Source organism: Brienomyrus brachyistius, chromosome 9 (genome assembly GCF_023856365.1).
Source record: "Brienomyrus brachyistius isolate T26 chromosome 9, BBRACH_0.4, whole genome shotgun sequence".
NCBI lineage: Eukaryota > Metazoa > Chordata > Actinopteri > Osteoglossiformes > Mormyridae > Brienomyrus > Brienomyrus brachyistius.
Genome location: NC_064541.1, coordinates 21,839,128 through 21,864,816, shown reverse-complemented (window position 1 = coordinate 21,864,816; position 25,689 = coordinate 21,839,128). Strand labels below are relative to the sequence as shown.

Here is a 25,689-nt window from a genome sequence, read left to right as displayed (position 1 = left end):
CTCTGCGTTGTGCTCTTCACGCTGCTTTTTGCAGTCCTTCTCGTTAGCATTAGCATCCACAAACGCTGCTCCTCTCCTCTCTGTCTCTGCTCGTTCTCCTGTCAGATTTTCTAGTTTATTTCTGCAGTGCTTTCAAATCAAAAGTCAGATAAGCAAAACATACTAATTTAGATGGATGTATGTGATAAAATCATACAACATGGACAATTCTATAAATATAAATTTCTTCAGTTGAATTTGTATTTATTCCAGAGTAAAATTAATCTTAAATTAAATTATATTGGCTGTGGCGTTTGAGGTGCCGGAGCACAGCACACATTACGCACTGATCCTATCATTTGATCAGAGATACTGCTTTCTTGTCCTAATAAGCAAAGGAGGACTGATGATTCCTTCCAAAAATATAGTGCAGGTGATTGGATCAGCAGAATGCTTTAGTCCCCAGTCAAACGCATCATCAGAGCGAGCCGTTGGAGTTGGAGTGTGTGTTACAGAGCACATTCAAGCAACACAGTTTGAATTTGCCAAACGTAATTTTTTGCTCTTCATGACTTATGTCTCATTTCTGCACCATATTGCCAAACTGGACACTCTTAAATTACAGAGTGGCAACAATGGAAAACTTAGCTGAGATTCAACAATTCAGCTGTTTCATTGTCTGTAGATGTCTAACAGAATATACAATAAATAGAATATATGCAATGATTCATGAACATTCCTACGTATTCCTAGAATAATTAAATTGAATTTGACCACCCACTCAAGCAACTTTTATGAATTGTTGAATCTCAGCTAATAAGTTGTTGAGATGTTACAAATATTTTGTACACCCTCTGTAGGTGGGCTATCCAAATGAAGCGCTTTTCTATCTGTTTATTTTTAATTAGGAATATATTTGCCTGTTATACATGTGTACATATTTATTGTTCTGTCTGTATTATGTACTTCTCAGCTGGGTATTGTAATCCCTTTAATAACAATTATGTATTTATGTCTAGATTGAAATAAACAAAAAACAAAATCATTTTAAGAGTTTTTATCGCTTTTATTTCTTCCTCAAGAAAATTATTTTCCACCACATAAGCTATTCAGTTTACAGAATATCTATGCAATCTTTTGAACGTCAACTAATGTATCTTGACTGTAAATAAAATTGGTGATCAACCTGTTTTTGAAACGTATGTACACCATGAACTCTTAAACGTAAAAAACAACTTTCATCAATATCCATTGAGAAATATGTACATTATAGTACATTTTTCCTCTAGAATAATGCAGCACCACATTCATTGAATATCGGCTAGCATTGCCTGGATCAATATGGCGGACGCATTGATGCATTCTAGCCACAGGCTAAATCAGTAAATGCAGTGTCTATGTATCTATATCTATCATTTTCCTAGTCAGGGTTGGGCAGGGGGGGGGGTGTTACTGGCACCTGTTCCAGGCAGAACAGAACACAAGATTGGGGTCCCCCTGGATGGGATGCCAGTTCAATACAGACCATAGGCCACATATCATAATATGCATGGACATAATCAATGTAAACGTAAGTGAATAATATTCGCAGATTAAAAGCATTGGGCCAATTCCAAACAAGCAACAGAAGCTTTGTCAGTCTCCTTATTCCGCTGTTCAAAAGCGTAAATCAGACAAATAGCACCTTATGCAAAACTACTGTTTCATGGTTCTCGTGTCTCTTCCTCTTTCTGTGTTCATTCTGCTTTAACCACCAGTTCCCTCTTTCTCTGAAAAATCTGGCTATCCGTCTCCCCCACCAAACCACCAGGAGAAGCAGAGCAAGGGAAGCGGTAAAGAACAGCAGCGACAGCAGCAGTTCTCGAGGTTTATCCAAGCAGCAACTTTCAGAAAAGGAATTACAAGATCTGCAGAAGATATTTGCAAATGACACGCAGCATGCAAAAGTCGCATAGTACCCACAACAGTGGACCACCTGTTGTTGGAGTGTCTCAGTTAATCAAAGAAAGACTGTCTTTACTGGGCAGCAGGAACACATGTACTGCAATGATGTAGGGAAAATTCAGTGTTTAACTATAATTAATTTTAAGTTTTCTACTTGTCCCTTGACCATATATTTTGCTATCTTTCCCTATTGCTTCCATACAATAGTAATTTGCAAATACGGTACTGTGTAAAAGTCTAATGAAGTCAAAGAAAAGATCTAAATGATCTTCCTGTTGATGAAGACAATCATTTTCTGTGTGTCAAAGTGTTTCATCTTAGCCATGTCAAAACCTCTCCGAAGTATTTGTGACACCCATCCAATACACCCATGCATTTGTTGACCCAACCACTGGCATATATATACCATATTTACCTAATCGACACTTCATCATGTTATTTCAATCAATCAGTGAAAATGTATATTTTTATAGTAAACGCTGCTCAAAAACAACCCAAACCAAGACAGTCAGGAATAGGAACAAAAACAGAATAAAAACCTGTAAAAAAGATGCGGGCAAGAGAAATAGAGCCAATAATACAATAACAAACACTGATGTTAATGAAAAGCCAGGGAGAAGAGATGGGCTTCTATGTCGATTTAAAAGTGCTCAAAGCAGGTATAATGGAGCTACACCTTTTTCTGTCTACAAATCTGCAAAACACATGTAGACTGGTTAGGCAAACTCCCACAAACCTTCCAGTAACCTTCTGAGAGTAAAGAGCATGTCTGCTGTCTCCAAGCATCCCACAAGCTAGCCAAGCTTGGAAGACCTCCTTTTGAAGCCTGACAGCTGCCCTTTACGGCTGGTGGAGTCGTTGCTGAGACCAGCAAGCAAAGATGGTCACAGATCCGATGATATGTCTACAAAATTGACCATCGGTCTATAGCCTAGTGTGTTCTGCTGCCCGATGCACATTAAGATCATTAATCTCGAACATGGCATTTGTTATGGAGAAAAATGTGCTTGACACAGAATTCTAATAACAAAGCACTACTCAGGTTCAGATCGGGAAGACTGTTCCTTCCAATCACAGGTTTCACCGTCTTTACCCACTTTTCAGCATTAAAGTCCCTCAGTAAAACAATGGAGTCCCCAGAGAGAGCACCTTCCAGCTCCCCAACCAAACTCCAAGAAGGCCCAATACTCTGAACTAATGTTTGGTGCATAAGCAGACAACAGTTAGAGTCTGTCTCCTGACTCTAAGTTGTAGGGGCTATAAGTAAACCCACCCCTGCCCAGCGCCTCTCACCAAGGTCAACTCCAGAGTGAAAGAGAGTACAGCTCCTCTCCAGGAGCCATGCGTTGAGGTGAGCCCGACTGTATCTCTGCCTCCCGCACCAGCTCAGGCTCCTTTCCCACCAGAGTGGTTACATTCCATGTCCCGAAAGCCAGTTTTGGTAGCTGTGTTTTAGCCTAGCAAGTCCTCTGCCTTTGGCTGTCGCTCAGTCACAATGCTCCGGTCCCTTAGGGTCCCTCCTGCAGGTGACGGACCCACAGGAGAACATCGTATGTGTTGTAGTATTTCCCATGTCTACCATGCCTTTAACCTCATCTTAAGTTATAAAGTTGTTTGCGACAGGCTCAGCCCTGCTCTTCCCTCTCCTTTGTATCAGGGGCTGACGAATCTGCACTCCACACAGTGACTTTACATCTCAACAAAACAAATTCTTTTTAGAACCAATATACTTTGAGATACATGGGAGAATTTGCCATCTCTTGAAAAATTGTTTCCTGTCCAACATACTGAAAATGAGAAATGTTTTTAGATATTACAGTTGCAAGCAAACCTTTTTAACAATTTCATTGTGGGTGTATTTATGGATCCCTTTTAGGGTCATTGTAGACTTGTTTATTATAATAATTAGGATATATATTATTATATTTTAAAATGCATTTTCATAGAATACGTGTCTTTTGTGTGGTGTGTGCTTGTGAGCGAGAGAGAGAAAGAGAGAGAGAGAGAGTTATGCTTCAGATAAAATGGTTTCCTGTGAATGTGTTCTACTGTACGTGGTGACTGCTGTCAGTTCAGGGCTCTACACAGCATAAGGCACATCAGCTTGGTAAGTACAGCACAGCTCATCTTTTTTCTCTAACTTTCTGAGAGCAAATATATTTACAACTGAGACGTCAACGCATGCGTCAAGCAAAGGTCAGACTATCCATCCCGCTGATATATGACCGAGGTCAGAGCCGCCGTTAACATGGTGCCCGAGATCATGAACACGCCTGGGGGAAGGATGGAGTCTTAGCAGCAGGGGACTCTAAAGGGAGAGAAATCAGATTTTAAAATGAGTGAAAAGGGGGAAAAGAGAACAAAAAATAACTGATAATGAATAAAAGTGCAGTAGCAAAAGACCCAGCCAGCTAGTGGCCAGGTTAGCAGGTTTTAACGGCCGCTGAGCCTGTTGTCATCTGGGTCTCACCTTACCACAAACTTTTTGCTTTAGCACAGATATTAATATGCCCTGAGAACGCTTTACTCAGAAAAAAAGATATAGCAATTATAGTGAGATATCTGAAAATGCCTGATGGATGACATGAGCTGTGTTCAGGCATGGGGGAACGTCAACGTAATGTGTTTTACAGAGAATAATAAAGAGGTGTATTTGACATAGGATTCCGCAGGGGTCTTTCGCTAACTCTCCATTCACGTTTTACATTGTATTCTTCTGTAGACACTGCAGTTGGCTGTAAGGTTAGCCAGACAACGCGAGGACAAAGTGAAATTTATGGCCGATTTTCTGTGAGGGCATAGCTGTTAATGGGAGTGTGTGGAGAGGCCCAGATGGATGAGGGTGATTAGGCAGGTAGGCCAGATGTAGCCTGATGATATCACGGTAATGCTCCTGTTTGTTCATGATTAGCATCAAAAACATCAGCACTCAGTGGACTTCTGTGCAATATAATATATACATTCTATATAAACACATGCTACTATAGAAACAAATATACAACATAGATACAACTATACAATATACTACTTTTTTGGATACACTCAACCCATTCTCCCTGATTAATGTAACAGTAGACGTCAAGAGTTAGCCTGACGACATAAGGAATGTATTTGGACCAAAGGCCTAAAACTGATACTGATGTGAATTACTTGAGTTGATTTAGAATTGATCGGTGTTCATTCACTATCAGTGTAGCCGGCTCCCTTCACGACAACCTTCAAACGGGTGCTTTGCCAATCTCCACAGCAGGATCTCATTTCCACACTTAATGTGCACTCTAAAGAATTGATTACTTATTTATATTGCTGTATTCTATCCTTTAAAAAATCATAGTATTACTAGTTTTGCACCCCGTTTGCTTGATAGAATAAAATGTAGCTAATTCTTAGCACAGAATTCTAGTGTATCGTGATAACCATAGTGTGTGGCGTACATATTAACCCAAAATGGGGCGCGTCACTGTCTCAGTGTTCTATAAAATATACTTATGATTTCAGCGACCAACCACTTCAAGCAAGCAGTAATGTTTGCAGTCTAGCCCCACTATCTCTGTCTGCAAAATGCCAGAAACAGCTTTAAGAAGCGGTCTATGGGTCTGTCTGCGTTTTCCGTAACGGTCTCCAGAGAGCAGGACAGGCAACAGGTGGTACAAATTCAAAGCTACTGTCGCAATAAACACAATACGCTGCAATAAAAACATTCAAATTTGGGTAAAGTAGTTAGCAATCTCGACTGTTATGAAACAAAAATAAAAAAACTCTGACTAGACAGGATACCACATAATTTGATACAAAACATATGTAGTTGTCACAATTTCAAGCATGAATGCAGTCACATGCATATGAATTACTTAAAATTATGGTGTGTATTTTTGTTTTTTCAGGGTCTATTGTAGTAGCATTTATAGTAGCAATATTTGCTTGCTATTGAATAGCAAGTTAAGCCGCCGCATCAATAAATGGCCTACAATTGGTGTTTATTGAGTTCTTTATACCAATGTCATTTTTTTGTTAATGTTTTGTGGTGGGTGCTGCATTATAAATAAATGGATGTACACAGTTTAGCTATTATGGGCAAGATATAAACATTTCAGCTGCTTTGGCAAGACACAATCAGATGGCAAAATCTGAAACTTTATATTGACTCATACTGTTGCTGGTGAAGTAGGCCATGGAAATTTAAAATGTAATGTATATAGACTGTAAATAAAATACGAATGAATATCTGGGCTTTTCTTATATTCAACAGTTGGATTGTAGGCATATTTTATAAATATTTACAAAAAACTCTGTTCTTCTCTACTCCATCGTAACGTGCAGGAATTATTGTGGACCGCATCACCAAAGATGAACTAGAATGGCACCAGGTATAACAAGTTACTATGCACATCACTAACGATTATGATGGACAGCTAAGGAACAAAAGGTGCCAGTAGTTGTACGGCATTTTTAGGGGCTCAGCATGGCAGTGCAGATCAGCGTCGTCAAACGCTGTGCAGCAAATTCATGCCAGACATTACTGTCTCCTGCTGCTTTTCAGCATTAACACTGAAAGCAGTTATATAAATGCACTACACATACATGGGAACCTTACCTAATGGTCAGCGTAAACTCGACTCCGTCTTAAAGATTATCGTGAACGTTAATTCATAACGCTGTAAAGGTCAGCGAGAACTGTAATCCGTAATGCTATAAAGATAAGCATGAATTCTACTCTAAAACTGCCGTAAATATCCACGTAAAGTGTGACACAAACTCCATTGCGTAACACAGTTGCGATCAGAGCAAATTGTACTTGATGACACTGTAAATATCAACCCAAATCCCACTGCATTATACCGTGGAGATCTGTTTGAAGCCATAATGCTGCACGGCAATTTCCACTGGCTTTGCTTCTATTAACATTTGAATTTTGTGTATCATATGGTATTTTACATCGTATGGTACATCTGGCCATAATCATCTCCACCAGAATACTTAATGTATAATATCATAAGAAAAAGATTGATATCTTTGCAAAATACCACAGACTTGTTATTCAATTAGTTCTGAATACATGTTAATTATGTTAATTAAATGTATAATAATTATTCCAGGATAGTCAAGAAATGTATGCAGTCATTTTACTGGTTGAGAAAATATACGAACATACCAATACGATACTTACGTTGACTACATTAACTCAGCTATACAGAAAAATGTGCATGATGTATGTATGTCTGATCTATGATGAGTGTGTTGTATGATAGTAATTATATCAACAAGTCTATCTCCAAAGTTATGCTTTTGCACAGCGTTGTACTGTAATGACTTAATTTGTTCAGATTTTTTGGTTGACAAATGGCAAACATCACCCCCCATTCACAATTAATGTGATATTTAAAATCTTTAACAATTTCAGACAAACACAAGTGGTTACGGTTAAAATAGGGTCTGGATACAAATTATCTGCAGATGATAAATGACGATTGGTCATATTACAGTTAAAATGTTTGTGTATGTGCGTACTGCAATCTTGTGTTGTGTTTTCCTCCATGTGATTAAGAACAGAAGTAAAGGTATACTGTGCCGTTTGCTGTACCCTTTATTTAGGTGTAGCCTGTAGCGCTGTGCATAACATTGTGCATTTCAGCTCAGAGGCAGGAATTCAGTGTTCATTGACTTCCCTGTCAAACATTTTGGATTTGACTAAGAACATGAGGGGCGTCCCTTGCTTCATGTCAAGCTTCTTGCCCACGTGTCATAAGTTGGTTGCAATGCATTATTTTATGTATGTTTATCATGAAGGACATTTATCAGAAAGCATCGCGAAAATAGCTGATAACCTTGTTGCTGTGTGTACATTTCTGAGATTGAAAAATGTATTTTAAGTATACAAAGATTTGTGTGTTGTGTTGATTTGTTAACTATTTCACATTTTAATAAAAAACTATTTGGACGCTTGTCAAAGTTACATGTACTCTAAATACTTTAACTTTGATTGCAAACTCTAATGCTCTCTGTCCTCTGGCTTAATGAGTATTTTACTATATAACACAAAAGCTTTGCATCTTACTGTAAAATAATCACTGGGATGTGTCTATATAATGACCAGCATTTTATTTTCATTCATTAAATGTGACAAATCTGGTCATGATTTTTATTAATTGCGCTGAATTCTGAAGACCAACATAAGGCTTGCATAGAGGTCTGGAGTTCCCCCGGGCGTCGAGCTCAGTGAAGTTCTCAGTTCCTTTCAGCCGTTCATTTCGAGAGCAGTGCAGCCTCATTGAACATCGCTTTTTGCCGAAACAGGCAATTGGAGCTCGCGGCCCGTCTCTCACCATCAAAAATGCCGGTTCTTTCTTTGAAAACATCTTTGAGAGCTCTGTGTAAGCCCACCATCACGAACAGAAAGACTTCGCCGAGAGCATCTTTGCGGAAAAACAAAATCAATAGCTACTCAATTTGCGCTGAGGTCTTTCCCTGCTTTGACTCGAAAACTTGTCTTGTTTCAGTCATTAAACTAAGAAGTGCTTTTCAAAACGAGAGGCAAGGATTCCCTAGTACTTACTTTCGGAAACAAATGCATTTCTCAGTTTTTCTTGCTTTCTGAGAGAACCTGAGCGGTTCTCTGATGCTCATTCCTCCCTCTTATATTTCCACTGAGCATCCTACACACTTCTGACAAACAGCTAATGCTTATTATAGATATTCATACTTGTACGTGAATAGAACGAGGTTCGTGCACATGCTCGTTACACCAGCTACGTGAATATAATGTTTCAGGAAAACAGAGATGACCCGCAGCTTTGACAGAACAGCGTATGGTACAGTTTTAAACACTGTGGGTTTCACAAAAGGCAGCACAGTCAGGAACTCTTAATGATAGATCAAGCGCCACAGAAGAAGGTTTGCAAGCTACCAAAAACAAAATGAAGGAAACAGAAACAAGCTGCAGCCTGAATTTTGTTTGTTTTGATGCTTTGAATATTGATGTCTTAGTAATTTTTTTTTTGTTCTACAACCGTGTATTTAGCAGATATTTTCTCTGCTACTGGGTGTCGGTTCTGTATGAGGGTTTCAGTGACAGAGGCAGTTTAAAGTTCTTTGTTATGTTTCTGGTAGCTTGCAAACTCTCCTCTGTGGCTCTTGCTCTGCACATCTTAGGCACTAATCTAGTGATTACAATTTGTGACAAAATTTATGTAAATTAGTGCTCAACCACCAACATAATCATTGCTCATGGGAAAATATAAAGCAGCATCAGTACAGTCGTCATTGTAGACGTGCTCATTTCTCAATAATAGACGCAAACAAGTGGCAGGCGGGGGCAGGTAGGAGGCCAGATCTTTCAAAATACCAGGGATAGGCCATGTTTCGTACCAAAGGGCCCATGTGAGTTTTGGAAACAGGTGCTTAAAGGGAGAGTGGTACACAATTGCACAATGCCCTTGTGTCGAAAGATGTGTTGTGCAAGTTTTCTCTATTTACGATGTCAGACAGTAATGCCAGTGAACTAAATGTCAGATTGGTTGTGTTTCTCTTTCCACTGACATTTAACTATATGTATTTTTCATGCCTTTATAAAGCAAAAATGGTGCTGGGGAATTACAGAGAAAGAGAAATCATGTACAACCTAAGGCTCTGAAAGGAATGGAGTCCCTGTGTTTCACTGTCCGTTCTTTTCTGCTTGTGTTTCTGTCCCCCGAATCGCTGGCTAGCTGTTGCACCAGTGGCCCATGGGACTGTTTTGGAGAGGCAGGGGGGGACACGGCTAGGGAGTGGGAGTCAGGGGGAAGGCCGAAATGAAAGCCTGGGACGTCTCAGTTGTTTCGTACTCCTCCACCACAGTTCTCTCTTTCGGGCCTGTGAGTGTCTGAGTAATACGGCTTCCCTCAACGACGGGGCTTTTCCACTGGACTGGAAGTGTGGGCCACGGGGCTTTGTGCCGGGGGAGGAGGGTCTGGGTGTTTTCCTCATGCGGTGAGGAAGGAAAAGAGCTTTCTTCAACTTACTTCTTCCCCCTTTTCGGTTCGCTAGGGAGGGCGGCCGGTAGATCGACAAAGAGGACTCAACAGGTCTGAGTCTCCGGAGGGGGACTGGAGATGCTCTCCACTGAGGTTCTTAGTACGGAACTGCTCAGGTGGAAACATCTACGGAAATCAGCTGAGTGCGGATGGCTAAGCTAAGGAGCCAAGCGGCGAAGCGCTAAGCTAACTCTGCACCGGCTCAGCAAGTGCTGGGTTCTTTTTAAGACTGAGAAGAAAGAAAAGCAGAAAAACAGAGCATGAAAGAGGGGAAACCTCAGGCAGACAGATGTGAAGGGAGTAACAGGTGTGTTCGGCCCTTCATGTGGTTCACTGCTCCAAACCGCACCAACGCCCTCACGACCCCCTGCTGCGTCTCTTTCAGGTGGGACGTGCTTATCTGAGTCCGGCAGTGTCTGCCAGGGTGGGAGGAACAAGCCCTTTCACAGCCAAACGCTTTCGGCATGGTTAAACGGCAACTAAAATAAACATAGCTGGCATCTCATATGAGGAAATGAGAGCCTGGATGTGTCAGCATTAACATTAACGAGCCACGGAGGCAAGCAAAGAGAGTGGGAGGTAAATGATCCAGAGGTCTGTTTTTAGAAAATGGTGATTTCGGCGAAATCCTTAGCTGCCAACAAGTATCGTCATAGCAACGGTTCACCCAGGAAAGCCACTCCGAGTGATGTGGGCCGAGCATGGCCTACAGCTCACATGTGCAGCAGGCTGCCCTGGGGGCACAGTGACACGATTTGGATGCGGGGGGCGGGGAAATCCGGTATCAAGAGCGTGTTCAGGGACAGGTGTACTGTACAGCTGCCTGTCTTGGCAAAAGTGAGAAGAACAGACTGTGTGTAGCACGTGCCAGGTTTGGGTTGGGACCTGGTTTTAAACCTTCTTTCTTTCTTTCTTTCTTTCTTTCTTTTATTGAATATCTCCTCCATTGTCCACTCAGAATCACTATTTACATCACATGACCTTTCCCCACACACAAGTATGAATATCGTCTTATTGTTCTGTCCTTAGGGTGTATTACCTATGATTTAATAAATCACTATCTTGCTATTCAAATAACACGTCTTCATTTGTTTGCAATTTATCTACACTTTCTGGACACGGTTTCTCTCATAATGCCAGTATGTTCGAACATGTTCATAACGCAAACGATACTACAGTCACATACGTTATAAATTTTTTGTTTAACATGGTAAACAAGAAGGAATCATGTTAGATTCAGTTAACGCAAAAGTTCGGAGTCAAATGACAATAATTACGTAAGAACATTCCCTAATTGAAAATTATGCACAATCAAAGAAAAAACATTATTACTGGGAGAGTAACAGTAAGTTCAGTAGTTAAATGGTGGGACAAGAGCTTTTAAAAACTATTTTATAGATATATATATAGTTGCTGATATCCAGTAACAAAGTTTTCCCTTAATGTACCTCAGAGAGAATCCCGATTTATGATATCAGAATTTTCTCGCTGTACATCTTTGTATCATAAAGTTATGCGACTAAAATCCTGGCTTTGCAAACATTATTAAACTGCAAATAATTGCTAAATGCTGAACTCTGAGGTCACAGATGAGAAGTCTATGAAGTGAGGGCAGCGATTTTGACGAGGGCAGCCTCAGCACCGTGGGGCTTAATTCCACTCCTGAAGAGTATTTTAATTAAGGATTAACTGGAACGAGATTAACACCCACACATGACTGTGGGAAACTATTAAAAAGGTAATATTTATCTTTCAGAATTAAAATGTCATAGATATAGATAAAATATCATATTTTATCTGCAATTGACAAAAAGTCACAGAGTGTAACTATAGGAGTACAACGCTACCATAACTTATTTTAAAGAATTTGTCAGAAATATGTCTTTATTTATTTATGTTTGTTTAGTGTACTTTCATAACGATTTTCATAACGTATAGAAAACAAAAAATTAGCATAAAGTTTATTCTCATTTGTCAAGAAATATTTAAGGATGTTTTGCTATTAATTTTTACAGTCAATACTTAAATCAATATGGACATCTTTTCAGTAATGTCACGCTTTCCGCTATGATTTTTTTATGTTTGTGTGCCATTTATTAGACCTCACGGACTACATATGCATCTCACGTTAAGGCACAATACTCTTTGTTCATTACCTCCATCGCAATGTGTATATGGGGATTCATTTTTAAAATTAAAATGGGATACGCTATGACCTCAGGTATATAAAAGAGAGATTTTTAACACCTGTATTTCATGAATACGAAATACTTCGCGCGATGCTCATCATCCAGGATGGATCCCCACTGCGCGCACAGCACTTCTCCTTTGGAGAGGGTAGCTGGGGCATTTTCACAAAGAAAACCAACAAATCATTTTTAAGAAAATTAATGCCAATTAAACAAACTAATAGAACAAAGTTTTTATACGTAATTGCTTCCGACTACTATGTGCATAAGACTTAAATGGTTCTTGAAATGACTATAGTTTGAAAAGACTATGATGAAAAACTGCTATTGATATATATATGTTTTGCCTTATCCACGAGTAACCTAACGTTATATAAGTGATATATTTTTATAATTAATTACATGTAATGAGTGTTGACATTTAATATGTGAAATGTCAAAGTCGACATTGGCATGTGATAGAATGTAGCTATCGGCAGTTTGCTGTAGCTGATTTTTCATTGCGTCACGTAAGTTCACTTATTTGACGCTAACGATAAATCCATAGGTGAGGGCTGTGGCTCATATGTGGGATGATGTTATATTAACCGTAACCTATTTTTGTAACTTCATTTTTGTTTTTTATATAGTTAAAATATTTTTTTATTGGTTCACCTTTCTCTGAGATTCAGGCAAAAAATTGGCATGATTTTTATTATCTCCGTACCTGAGTCCACAAATAGAAGTGACTTCAGTGCTACTTTGCTATAATTTTGCATCCCATTAAAACAATTTAAGTATTAAAACATATAGCATTCGTTAATAAAATTTTGTCACTTTTTTTTTCCTTTAGAAAATTGCTGTCCATAACGACTTAGCCAATTGTAGAGCATCTTTTGATTACTTGTGGCCTATCAGAGACGAGGGAGGGGTCAGCAGAGTTTAAAAACACCGCAGTTCTTCATCCGGTGGAAATATCAGTTCATTGCTCCTATGTTACTGAGGGACAGCTATAAAACACAGCTAAAAAACAGAAGTAAGTATGCCAACAATGCTCTCGTTTTTGTCGACCTGGTTGTGTTTTATTCTTAAACCGAATTGAACCTAGTGGTGTATTGCTTTCCATTTTTTTGCCGTTATGTGAATGATAATCACGTCTCTCGTTATATCAAGAAAATGATTTGTAATGCCTTCATAAAATTGTAAAATATTCATTTTACAGGCAGCGGCCTGTTCACATAATCAGTCCTGTCTGATGTCTTACAAGGCCTCTGTTCTCCAGGACTACGAGCGTGATATGGTATAAATACAGTGTGATATGGTATAAATACGAAGCCTGCAAACATGGTCAAGAGACGAAATACAGAAGAATAAATATAAATGACATGTGTTTGAGTCCATGATTTATATATTATATTCAGAATTATTTTTGCATATTTGCTGGCATTGGAACATAAGCGAGCGCAATAACAAACGATAACGTCAGACCACTCCAATGATATCGCTTATGTATAAATATGTGTAGGATTTCTGATATATATTTATCAGCTTATTTCACATTACATTGACCTTTCAATTATGGGAGGGCTTCGGAAATCGCTAGTCCAAATAGGGTCTGCAGGATTCACGCCGCTTAGGCTTGGTGACCTCAGCCTTTGGGAGCCTTAGCTGAAATAATAATTAGGGTATTATGTTGCCTGCCAGGAGAAACAATTTAAATATAGATGGATGGATGGATGTATGGTTGCTGGCCTCCATGGTCATTTAGATGTAAATGAGGTACTAACTGAACTGTATTTTCAAACCTGTAGGACTTTGGCTGCTGAGGGCCGGATCTGGGGATCACAGGACTGACGTGGACAAAGGAGAAACACGTAATTAACAAAATGCATTTTGCACTTATTTCTTTGCACTTACCCGTCTAATTTACCCTGCAATGCAAGCAACCAAGTACACGGCTACATACACAGTCAAGAAATTCTGATAGTTAAACATCAGTAGTGGCTTTATGATCTTAAATTAATCAGGTTTCGATAACAAAACCACAGGGATGCAAAAGAAGTATTCAAAAAGCTTAAAATACCATGCTGCAAGTGCTACAAGAAAACCAAAAAAATTAGAAAAGAATAATATACACAGCAATAATTATAATAACAGTTACGCATTTGTGGCCTTCAGTTCGCAGTAGTACTTTCTGGATTTATTATAACAGGAATGTTATTTTGATGGTGTTTCCATCAATCCCTCCATCCATCCAACCATTAATGCAATTCAAGGTTGCAGTAATTAGAATTTGTATTACGTTATTTTCATTGGTTAGGTTGTGATTATTTATCGCAGACACTACACTCGTCATGTAACACATGAAACGTGTATCTACAAAGTATAGCATCTTAAACAAGAAAGTGTAACCCTGGTATGACAGTCCCTTAACAGTGAGAGTGCATACAGTGTGCATAAAGAGTGTGTATAAGTGCCTATAAAGCGACGCACTTCAGCTGGTGCACGCTTGTGACATGTGGCACGAGTGTCGCCTTCGTTTTTTCGTACTGCACTCTCTGTTTTCTGTTTAACCTCCTCTCTAACCACAAGTGCAGTCAGCCAGCTTTTCTGGGTTAGCTGCTCAGGTGCTATCGCTCGTCTGCTGTACAGTATCTCTTCATCTCTCCATCTGCTGCCGTTCTCACCTTCCTCTCCCCGACTTTTAGCCCCTTTGCGTCGCTCCTTGGCTCTTTCTTCTCCTGCATAATTTACAGTTCACCTTACGATAATTGAAAAAAATAAAAGAGTATTATATAATACTGCATTTTTAGAGGGAGGAAACAGGTGCAAGCAAAGACATAAATGATGTAGATCGTAGAGGGTGAACAGTGGCTCAAATTCTCTCTGTATCACTGCTTGACAGGGATTCCAATGTCGCCCCTGCATCTTTTAATTCAGGGGTGGATAGCAATATGAATGACAAATTAAGGTTTAACATAAACTTCCTTACAACTTCAGAAACAGAACACAGGAAAAAGGAATATATTAATTCCAGGGGCACTCTTCTTCTTTTTTTTTTTTTACTATTTTGTTATTTTTGTCTTTCATTGTGTTCAACAGCAAAGAATGAGAGTCTATACAGACAAAATCTTTTTCGTTAAATTGCCTTAAATCTCAAATGCCTGATCTAAGATTCCAAAAACAGCACATAAAGGTAACACATTATTAAAAATATAAAACGGCAATGAAGAAACAGAAGCAGGTTATCGAATGAGACGTCCAGCTGCGATCACTGGAAATGAAGGGATATAAGACGACATCACTGCGCATGCAGATATCACTGCATTAGTGAGTAATGCATTGACGGCTTCTCTATGTATAAGGTATTTTTATACATGTAACGAAATATAAAACTCTCTCGAGAACGTCTAGAATTCTGAACATTTGAAGTCCGACAGTAACGGCATGTTCACTTCCAGTGATCAGCGGCTTGGTCTTAAACAGCGATTCCGAAATGGCCATGACACCTTGAGACCTATCTCTGCATTTAATGCGTGTCTCGTAACCCATATTCTAAATGTGACCAAGGATAATTAGAACAGAAAGCGAACAATTAATGTCAAATTCATCTGCTAGACACATCAATCAGTCAGCCAGGATACTTGTGTAAAACACTTAAACTTTAGAATGTATGTATAGTACTTATTATAAAACGTACAATCAGTCATTAATAAGCTTACAGGATGAGGCATATACAGTAGCTGGGCCCATCTTTTTAACACACCGACACAGACACACGTTTGTATTCAGATCTTTATGGGGACTCTTAGATAGAGTTTATGCAGAAGGAAATTTATTGGTTACTTCGTTCATTTCTATCGGCATACCCCTTATCCCAACAGTGGCAACCTTAACCCCTATGCAGCCCTAATCTTAACCATAAGTAACCAAACAAAATACAAGACTTCTAGCATTTTTAGTTTTTTGATTGCATTCACAATTTTATTAAAATAGAGGTTGTCTTTGTGGGGACTGACTAACCATCCCCACGGGGTAAAAGTTATGGGTTTTTATCACACTGTGGAGAAATCTGGTGTAATAATTACAAAAATGCACATGTGCACATCCCACAAAGCTACTCCCTCCCCATATGCACCACATGTATATTTAAATTATTTTTGTATTGCACATGTTTTGTCTGGTTGTTTTCTGCCCCCACGCACCCAGTCCCCCCCCCATGTCATATGGATTTTGCTGTGACCAGAGACAGTCAGTCTACCTGTACATGGAAAGACTTGTCTGTGGTAAAAAAATAACTATGTAGGCAATCTTTTTTAAAAACTATACCTGTGGTGAAAATTTCATTTTGATCACAATATTGGTCCACTGTGGCATTGACCCCCCATTTGACAATTAAGACTGGAAAGCTGAGATACACGGTGTAAATGCAGCCTGAATGATACCGTCTCACCACGCAGGCATCAGCTACAGCGCAGCGCAGCGTACCCACAGTCAGGGTGTTTTTTTTCTCTCTTCTTTTTGGTGAGAGATCCGCCTTTCGTGGAACATCGGAGGAAGAGGGGGGCGTGAAAGGGCGGGGGAGGTAAAGAGTGGGATAAGATTCAAATCAGAGCCCACCTCAAACCTCGCTCACCTTCCCGCTCTCAGCGCTTCTCGCTAAATCAGAGCCCACCACAGAGCCCACCCTCTCTGCATATTATGCAGTGAAAATCTCTTTCAGGCAACAATATCTCTCCTTCCTTTCATTTCGCCCCTTCACCTACTCTGTTACTCGTCTGCTACTTTATTTCTAAATGACACTTTCTTTTATTTTTACAATTACTTTCACATATAAAATCAGATATTAGTTGTACTTTTACGAAACACATCCATCCATTTTCTAACCACTTCTGGCAGTGGATTGAAAAAAAAACCTTCAGGGATATGGTTTGTAAAAACATACAATGCGAATGCCTCATGAAAAATAAGTCTTTTCTTGTAAATAATATTTTATGTGTCTTTTGCAGTATTTGCATCTTCCGCATCGTTATGTTTTTTTCCTTGTTTTTCAGGTCAGAAGACAAGATGAAGTGTCTTCCAAGAGAGCTAGTGATCTTAGTGGCCATCATCACTATGGGCTGTAAGTGTCAAATCACGCTTATTTTTACTCAACGTACTGAAATATCATAAAACCTATAGCTACATGGTAATATAGCAATATAACAATCCTGCTCATGCCTGGGTAAAGCTACGGCACTCATGCAGTAGTGAGATTATCTTCCATCCATTCATCCTTCCATCCATAACTGCTTCTCCAGCACAGGCTTGCAGCAAGATGAAATACATCAGGGTTTAAAGGGTCATAGGATGACACATCAGCGTGAGACTACAAAGGCAATGATGCAATACCACAGACATCACCTGCAACACAAAGTGATTTTCTGTGATATTCATATATCTCATGTGGGATATAATTTCAAAGGGAGCTAAAGAAAATTCTCATTTTCCAAATTAAATTAAATTACTGACATAGAGCTCCCTGCTGCAATGGGATACACCAGTATTTTCTTATCAGTTGGTGATGCATTTTCAATATGATACACATGATTCTCAACTAATTTTGCTCAGACAAGACATGCGGAAAAGCAAAGTTGTGCTTAAAGTAAGCATGAGATTTTATCCATTTCATATTTACATCCATCCATTTTCCAAACCACTTATCCTATTGGGTCGCGGGGGGTCCGGAGCCTATCCCGGAAGCAATGGGCACGAGGCAGGGAACAACCCAGAATGGGGGGCCAGCCCATCGCAGGGCACACTCACACACCATTCACTCTCACATGCACTCCTACGGGCAATTTTAGTAAGTCCAATTAACCTCAACATGTTTTTGGACTGTGGGGGGAAACCGGAGTACCTGGAGGAAACCCCACGATGACATGGGATGACCATGCAAACTCCACACACATGTGACCCAGGCGGAGACTCGAACCCGGGTCTCAGAGGTGTGAGGCAACAGTGCTAGCCACTGCACCACCATGCCGATATTCACATATAAAGCATTAAAAATAATTACTTTTCATACAAAGTCATGCATGCTATGAATAAGGTTAAGATGTTTAAACAGGAAGCAGCGAGTAGTTATTAGAGGCACAATGTCACAGTGGGCCTGCGTTCATAGTGGGGTACTGCAAGGTTCAATTTTAGGACCACTATTGTTCCTAATTTACATTAATGATACTGACACCAGGACATACAGTAAATTGGTTAAATTTGCAGATGACACCAAAGTGGGTAGTGTAGCAGATAGTGATCTAGCAGCGGAGAGGCTACAACGGAGTCTGGATTTAATTAGCAACTAGGCTGATACCTGGCAGATGAAATTTAACATAGATATATATAAGGTAATCCATGAGGGAGCAGAAATATAAAGTACAGATATTTTATGGGTTCCACTGAAATAAAGGTAGCTGATTACGAGAAAGATCTCGATGTGTATGTTGATGCTTCCATGTTCCATTCTCGCCAGTGTGGGGAAGAAATTAAAAAGGCCAATAGGATGCTGGGTTACATCTCTAGGTGTGTGGAGTTTAAGTCAAGGGAGGTGATGCTACGATTATATAATTCCTGGGTAAGACCCCACCTAGAATATTGTGTGCAGGATGGTCACCATACCTTAAGAAGGACATTGCTGCCTTAGAAAGGGTGCAGCATAGGGCTACAAGAATGATTCCTGGTCTTAGAGGAATGTCTTATGAGGAGAGGTTAGCTGAGCTGAATCTGTTTAGCCTCGAGCAAAGAAGACTAAGGTTGATTAGGTATATAAGATTCTATCAGGTCTGGATGCTGTTCAGCCAAATGGCTACTTCAATATTAATTTAAATACTAGAATTCACGGCCATAAGTGCAAATTAGCAGGAGAACATTTTAAACAGAATTTTAGAAAACACTTCTTTACACAGCGTGCAGTTAGAGTATAGAATAATCTTCCTGTTAATGTAGTGCAAGCTAAAACCCTGGGTTCCTTTAAATCACAGTTAGGTAAGATTTTAACATCTCTGAGCTATTAGTTAAGTTCTCCCCAAACGAGCTTGATGGGCTGAATGGCCTCATCTCATTTGTACACATGGGAAACTGGAGTACCTGCAGGAAACCCTAGGACAACACGGGGAAAACATGCAAACTCCCCACACACAGAGCCATGGTGGAGACTCAAGCCCTGGTTCCAGAGGTGTGAAGCAACAGCACTAACCATTGCGACCTTTTATGTCCAGTGTTTTAAAATTAAAATATGGTTAAAACCAAAGCAACGCTCTCGTGGGGAAATTAAGGACAGGTATGTTCAGCTGGCAGCTTCTTTAAAAAATTCTTGCTGATGCAGCATTATAATGTGTTCTGCCAGGGAGCCAGCTGGAGGAGGTGGTGGTGATCGGACAAGTTGGACACCAAGTTGTTTTGCCCAGAGCAGATGCTTTGTCCAGAGGGTCTGATGTATCTTGGACATTTGGAAGAAGTAAAGACAGCATAACCCAACCCGTGATAATAAGACAAAGAGGGACTCCATTATACGGTGAGAGAGTAGAGCAAAGCCTCTGAGCATGTAAACGTGCGTTTGTATGTCAGCGTGTATGAATCCCTTTGTGAGTGAGTGTGTGTGTTTATATACCATTGTGTACCTAGACACAGGGGCATGGTAAAGGGGGTTTAGGGTGATTCCAAGATTTGGATCATAGTTATATCGGTCTGGGTTGGGGCCAATATGATCTGGATGTGTGCAGGTATGTGTGGTACAAATCATGTGAATTTATGGGTGATTGTGCCTGTGTCTCTGTGTACATGCAGGTGTCCGTGTGTCTGCCTGTTTGTTTCTGTGTACATGCAGGTGTCCGTGTATCTGCCTGTTTGTTTCTGTGTACATGCAGGTGTCCGTCTGTCTGCCTGTTTGTTTCTGTGTACATGCAGATGTCCGTGTATCTGCCTGTTTGTTTCTGTGTACATGCAGGTGTCCGTGTGTCTGCCTGTTTGTTTCTGTGTACATGCAGGTGTCCGTGTATCTGCCTGTTTGTTTCTGTGTACATGCAGGTGTCCGTGTATCTGCCTGTTTGTTTCTGTGTACATGCAGGTGTCCGTGTGTCTGCCTGTTTCTTTCTGTGTACATGCAGGTGTCCGTGTATCTGCCTGTTTGTTTCTGTGTACATGCAGGTGTCCGTGTATCTGCCTGTTTGTTTCTGTGTACTGCACATTATTATTAATGGGTATTAGTGGGGAAATGCAATATTTGTAGTATTATTAGGATATTGATTCCTGAAACACAGGTGAGTGCTGTCTTTTGCCCCCAAAACAAACACTAGTTATGACTCATTTTATTTGATCTTTCCTTTTTTAGAAGCTTTGCTAAGAAGGATTTTAGATTTATTAATTGCATTCATGTGGAAGATTCCAACAAAGACCAGATTAATCATCTGTCTATTCACAACAGGGCATATATTTATAAATCCTTATTTTTATTTGGGGTGTTTTGTTTTTCTTGCCATTTTGTTTTACTCTGACTCTCCGCCCTCCGTAATTGTAATGCGTCTTTTAAAAACTGTACATGCTCAGCCTTACTGGTCTGCATTCAACTTGCATTTTTATCTCCTGCAGGTGAAGGCATGAAGGGCCGCGTGTCTTTGGCCACAAGCAACATTTCCCTTATTATAAACAGCATGAATAGTAACGATGTTGGTTACTACAAGTGTGATACGAGCCAGTCGAAAACTTTATACAGGCTTTACAGCGCCAAAGGTAAATGGGGGAGATGCAGCGAGAAAGCCAGAATAAATGGGGGGGTGGGTGGCAAACTGTTCTCGGCAAGAAGGTGTGTCTGATTTCTTGGGTGCTGCTGTGTATAGAGTCACTGAATTACACCAGAGAGACTAATTTTATTAATTTTGAGTTTCTGGTTCTCCAAAAGAATTATGTGTGATTTAATTATGCATGAGAAACACCGCTCATCAATAGTAACAATTTTATTAATTATTATACATTGAAACTTTGTGCAGATTTCCTGGGAAATCACATGGATTATGTATATTAACCTTTTTCTTATCCCCTTACCTTAATTTTGCCTTGTTCTTCATCTTCTGGTTCTGCTGTCTCCCTGAACTAGTCACTAGTCAACCTGCCTCGCTGGTTGTGGCCTCCCAAGTCTTGTCTTTGGATTGTGAAGTAGACGGCCTCAATCAAGGTCTGGAGTTTCAGTGGCGGTGCCCTCAGAAAAGCGTGAAGGGCACGGAGAAACGACTGACAATGAAGCACGTCACACTGAGGGACCATGGCGAGTGGATTTGTGTCGTCACACACAAAGGACAAAGGTCTGATGTCAAATCCCCCAATGAATTCTTCATAAAATTCTCCATCACCGTGGTGGGTGAGTGCAAACATATCTCTGGCCTGACTTCCTGTGGAAGACTACTCATTGTTTTCTGAGGGCTTATCTACAGGGTTTTTCTTTGGCTCTTGGTCTCACTGGACAAATTTTTGCTCATTAAGGCTACAGGCCTCAGGCTCCCCATGACCCAGTACTGGATAAACAGCTATGGAAGAGAGCTGGATGGACGGATGAATGATCAAGATACATTTTTTTCTGATGTCATTATTAATTTAATTTTTTCCTCTGTTTTCTTCCTCTGCTTCTTCAGACCTCATCCCTTCCACGCCATTATACACCACCAACGGCTCAAGCCTTGTCATCCCCTGTTACATCTCCGCTAATTTGGAACTCCCTGCACTTTCAAGTTTGCAGCCAATTCGTGGTAGCTGGACCTTCAAACCTCACGTGGGCAACAGGGGCTTCCAGAAGGTCACCTCACTTACCGACAAGTATCAGTGGGAGGTCGTCACCAATCGCTCAAATTGGATACGGAACACGGGGCCGCTTAAAAACCATCTGTCCTTGGATATTGCATCTGTTCTGGAGGCAGACGTGGGGACTTACCGCTGCGAGCTAATCTTTAAGGACCAGATCACGATAAGCATGGAAGTCAAGGTGAACATGCTCAGAGGTGAGCTGCTGTGACATTACCCCCCCCCCCCAAATCCCATGAAATTAAACACTCCAATCAATTAATAACTAAATATAACATATAACAATTTAGGAGCCATAAGAAAAATAAGGCGAAATTAGCATGAAAATCATTTAATATCAGTTAAATATTTATTGTTGCATCCTTTAAAATTCCAAGTTGATTCTGCCTAAGTATTCTGGATGCTTCTCAGTTGTGGCTAATGCACTTTTACTGGATGAAAATAACAGAAACACACAAAGTTACATCATCATTTTCCATTTACTCCCCGCATTGCTTAGCTTGCTCACTTTTATGACCATGAAACTCCTGTTCTCTGTAGGCACATTCCAGAAGCATGTTTGTCTTCTCCGTGACCCTTAATTTCTGCATTCTTCCTTTAGTTCATTCATCTCCTGATTCCCCCATATATTACATGGGTGATGCATTCAACATCAGTTGCTCCCTGGTTGGCACTGAAATGAGCTCTGACTTGAGGATGAAGTGGACAGTGCCGGATAAATCGTCAATAAAGGATACCCTAGACGAGCCCCCCCCGGCTGTGCTGTCCGTCCGCCAGGCAACAGAGAAAGACAAAGGGAGGTGGAAGTGCGAGCTGATGAAGGACGGCAAAGCGCTCGTCTCGGCAGAATTGAATCTGAAAATCGGTAAGCAGGCAGGCGAGCGCCGGAGAGGCACAGGATACCTGGGAGTTGAAGGATGAGAGCTACAGGGCTATTGAGGGATCGGGGGCCTGAAGCAGGAGGGACTGCTGGTGGAGGGCGTTGGGGCTGCACGGTGACGCTGATTCCTTCTGCCTTGCAGAGAGCCGCCCTGTGAACGTGCTTCTGTGGCTGTCCATCTGTGGAGCAGGCATCCTCTGCATCTTGATCATCATGGCCATTCTGAAGCTGAGACAGGTACGTCCCCCTGGCGGTGGGTCCCTTACTGGTGACGGAGTGGCACCAGGAGTCTCACACCATGTTATCCACCATGTCCGGTGGTCATGACACACCTGCTGTTTGTTTACCCATGTTTCTGTCTTTCTGCTGTGATCCAGAGGGTCCACTGCAGGAGGAGACCCAAGAAGAAGTACTGCCGCTGCAAAAAGTCAGTAACCACCCCCCACCCTGTGTGTGCTTTACTGTAAATCTAGTCTTTGCTTATTGTTTATTATCTCAGAGCCTTTGCCGTAAAAATATTTTGAACTAATACAGCTTACATTAATTTATTAGCGGACGTTTTTTTCCAGAGCGACATACAGCTGAGAAAGCAGGGTCAGTTCAGTCCGTGATACATTTGGGGTTAAGGGCCTTGAATGATAAAATCATTCGGCTGTCCCTGGGATTTGAACCAGCAACCTTCCGATCACAGGCACAGCACCCTACCTTGCTGAGCCTGTTCAGAAGGTATACTTCTTTAAATAATATATATTGCACATTTTATTATAATACAGTAGGTTAAGTGGCCTCACCCTTGTAGGATTAAGGGTTTGAATCCCACTTCCGACTTCCTGTTTGGGGTTTGCATGTTCTCCCCCCCGCAACCCAAAAACACACAATAAGACAACTTGGTGACTGTAGATTGCCGATAGTGTGTGAGTGCCTAAGGCATGTCGTCCCATCCAGGGTGTCTCGCGTCTTATGCCCTGAGCTTCTTAGGAAGGTGGTTGCAAGATAGTGAAATATACACTCCATGTCTTACCGGTTGTTGTTTTTCATTCTCTTGTGGTTTCCCCTCACGTTCTGCTTTTTTCATTGCTGACAGTGGCTATAAAACATCCTTGTATCTTAAATACTCTTCTCACATGTACTTGCTCCTAATCTTCTACCCCTTCCATTCCAGTCCCCAGGTGAAAGGATTTTATAAGACCTGAGCAACGATGAATCCTGGAAAGCAGTACTACATTCTGACACATTTTTATTTCATTATAACTTGTATATATGTTTATATGTAACTTGGAAAAATACCACATCCCTTTTTGCATAAGAGATTGATGGATTTTATAAGCATCCAGCCACTTTTCGTGCATTGAAAATATATGTAAATAATTTTCATTTGATTTTTTTGTATTTTTCTCTGTTATTGTTTTGAGTAAACTTTTACCAAGAAATACTTCCCTAGAGGCCTGTTATCCTTATTTATCAATATGTCCAAAAATTAGGAATACTCATGAGATGCAGTGAAAATCATTTTTAAAAAGCACCCCCTTAACTAAAAAAAATCCCTCTGTTCCAAGATTCATAACTCATACTCCAGAACTGAATTATTATTGTTAGATGGCTCTTTAAATGCTCCTCTGACTTTTCCAGTTTTCTGATCTGTAACTGTCCAGTCACCCTACCAGCTGACCACTTAAACTTTAATTCTCTTCTCTTTGCAGATGGTAAATTCTGTGAATACATTATAAGTGCTGTTAGTGATTTTTTTTCTGTCTATCTCCCATTTCAGAACTTGGGAATCACTCACATGTTATTTGAGCGGTCAGACAATTTCATAGTAAGGTTACTGAACTTGCAGTCACTATCAAAGAAGTTGATCAACTTAAAAGCAGCGTCTTGACTTGCAAACACAGAGCCTTCAGACATGAATTCCAAATTTAAATCCTTCTGTTCTTCATGGTAAAACCTGAATTTCCTGCATATACTGAGAAAATGAACCACTTTCTTGACAACGTTACATTTCCGAACATTGATTCTAAGCTTGTTAAAAAATTGGATTCTTTTTCGACCCTTGAAGAGATAATAAAATCTATCAATGCCATGCGGTCTCATAAAGCTCATGGGTCTCATAGATTCCGTATCAAGTTCTACTAAAAGTTGAAGGGATCCTCTTACTTCCCGCTTGGTCGTGGCACTAGACAGAGATGACCACTATCGCCTCTCTTGTTCGCCATAGCCATCGAACATCTAGTAATTGCTTTGCGCATGGAGTCTGATATTAGAGGTATTCAGAGAGGTGGAATTGAACTTAAAATTTCTCTATATGCAGATGACATGCTGCTGTATGTCTCCGATCCTATAACTAGTTTGCCCAAAATCCTCAAAATGTTAAATGAGTTTGGTAATATATCAGGATATAAAGTTAATTTAAGCAAAAGTGAACTTATGCCAGTGAACCCCAAACCTTTAAGTGTTAATTTTCAATTATTTCCATTTAAAATATGTTTGGATAAAGTACTTAGGAATTTGGATCACATACAAATTTAAAGATCTTTTTAATGCTAACTTTCCACCTTTAATGGCTCATCTAAAAGCAAGATTTGGAACGCTGGGATCATCTGCCACTGTCATTAGGAGGTACTGTAGAATAAATGCGATCAAAATGAATATCATGTCTAAACTGCTATATTTGTTTCAATGTATTCCGATTTATTTGACGAGATCTTTTTTTCTAACAATAGATAAACTGATATCCGGCTTTGTTTGGAATAAGAAAACTCCCCGAATACGTAAAGAAAGATTGCCGAGACATAGGCAGCATGGAAAATTTCAATATTTTAATATTAATATTTCAATAGAGCTGTATTGCATTGGATGGACTCTAGCACTGAAGATACATGAC

General features: G+C 40.2%; 1 protein-coding gene across 3 annotated transcripts; it reads left to right on the top strand.

The window, feature by feature from the left end:
• Positions 1–3,930: 3,930 nt before the first annotated feature.
• Positions 3,931–24,242, top strand: LOC125749509 (T-cell surface glycoprotein CD4-like). Of its 3 annotated transcripts, XM_049026835.1 has the most exons (13): positions 3,982–4,030; positions 9,946–10,511; positions 12,954–13,136; positions 13,912–13,974; positions 17,155–17,222; positions 19,485–19,652; positions 20,726–20,866; positions 21,231–21,491; positions 21,763–22,125; positions 22,530–22,793; positions 22,951–23,045; positions 23,186–23,235; positions 23,971–24,242. In XM_049026835.1, the coding sequence occupies exons 5-13, from the start codon at positions 17,168–17,170 to the stop codon at positions 23,999–24,001; spliced, it is 1,428 nt and encodes a 475-aa protein (XP_048882792.1). In that variant the 5' UTR covers positions 3,982–4,030; positions 9,946–10,511; positions 12,954–13,136; positions 13,912–13,974; positions 17,155–17,167; the 3' UTR covers positions 24,002–24,242. The 3 variants fall into 3 exon arrangements, with proteins under 3 accessions (XP_048882793.1, XP_048882794.1, XP_048882792.1); XM_049026837.1 differs by lacking the exon at positions 9,946–10,511 and having other exon boundaries at positions 3,958–4,030; XM_049026836.1 differs by lacking the exons at positions 9,946–10,511; positions 12,954–13,136 and having other exon boundaries at positions 3,931–4,030.
• The last annotated feature ends 1,447 nt before the right edge of the window (positions 24,243–25,689 follow it).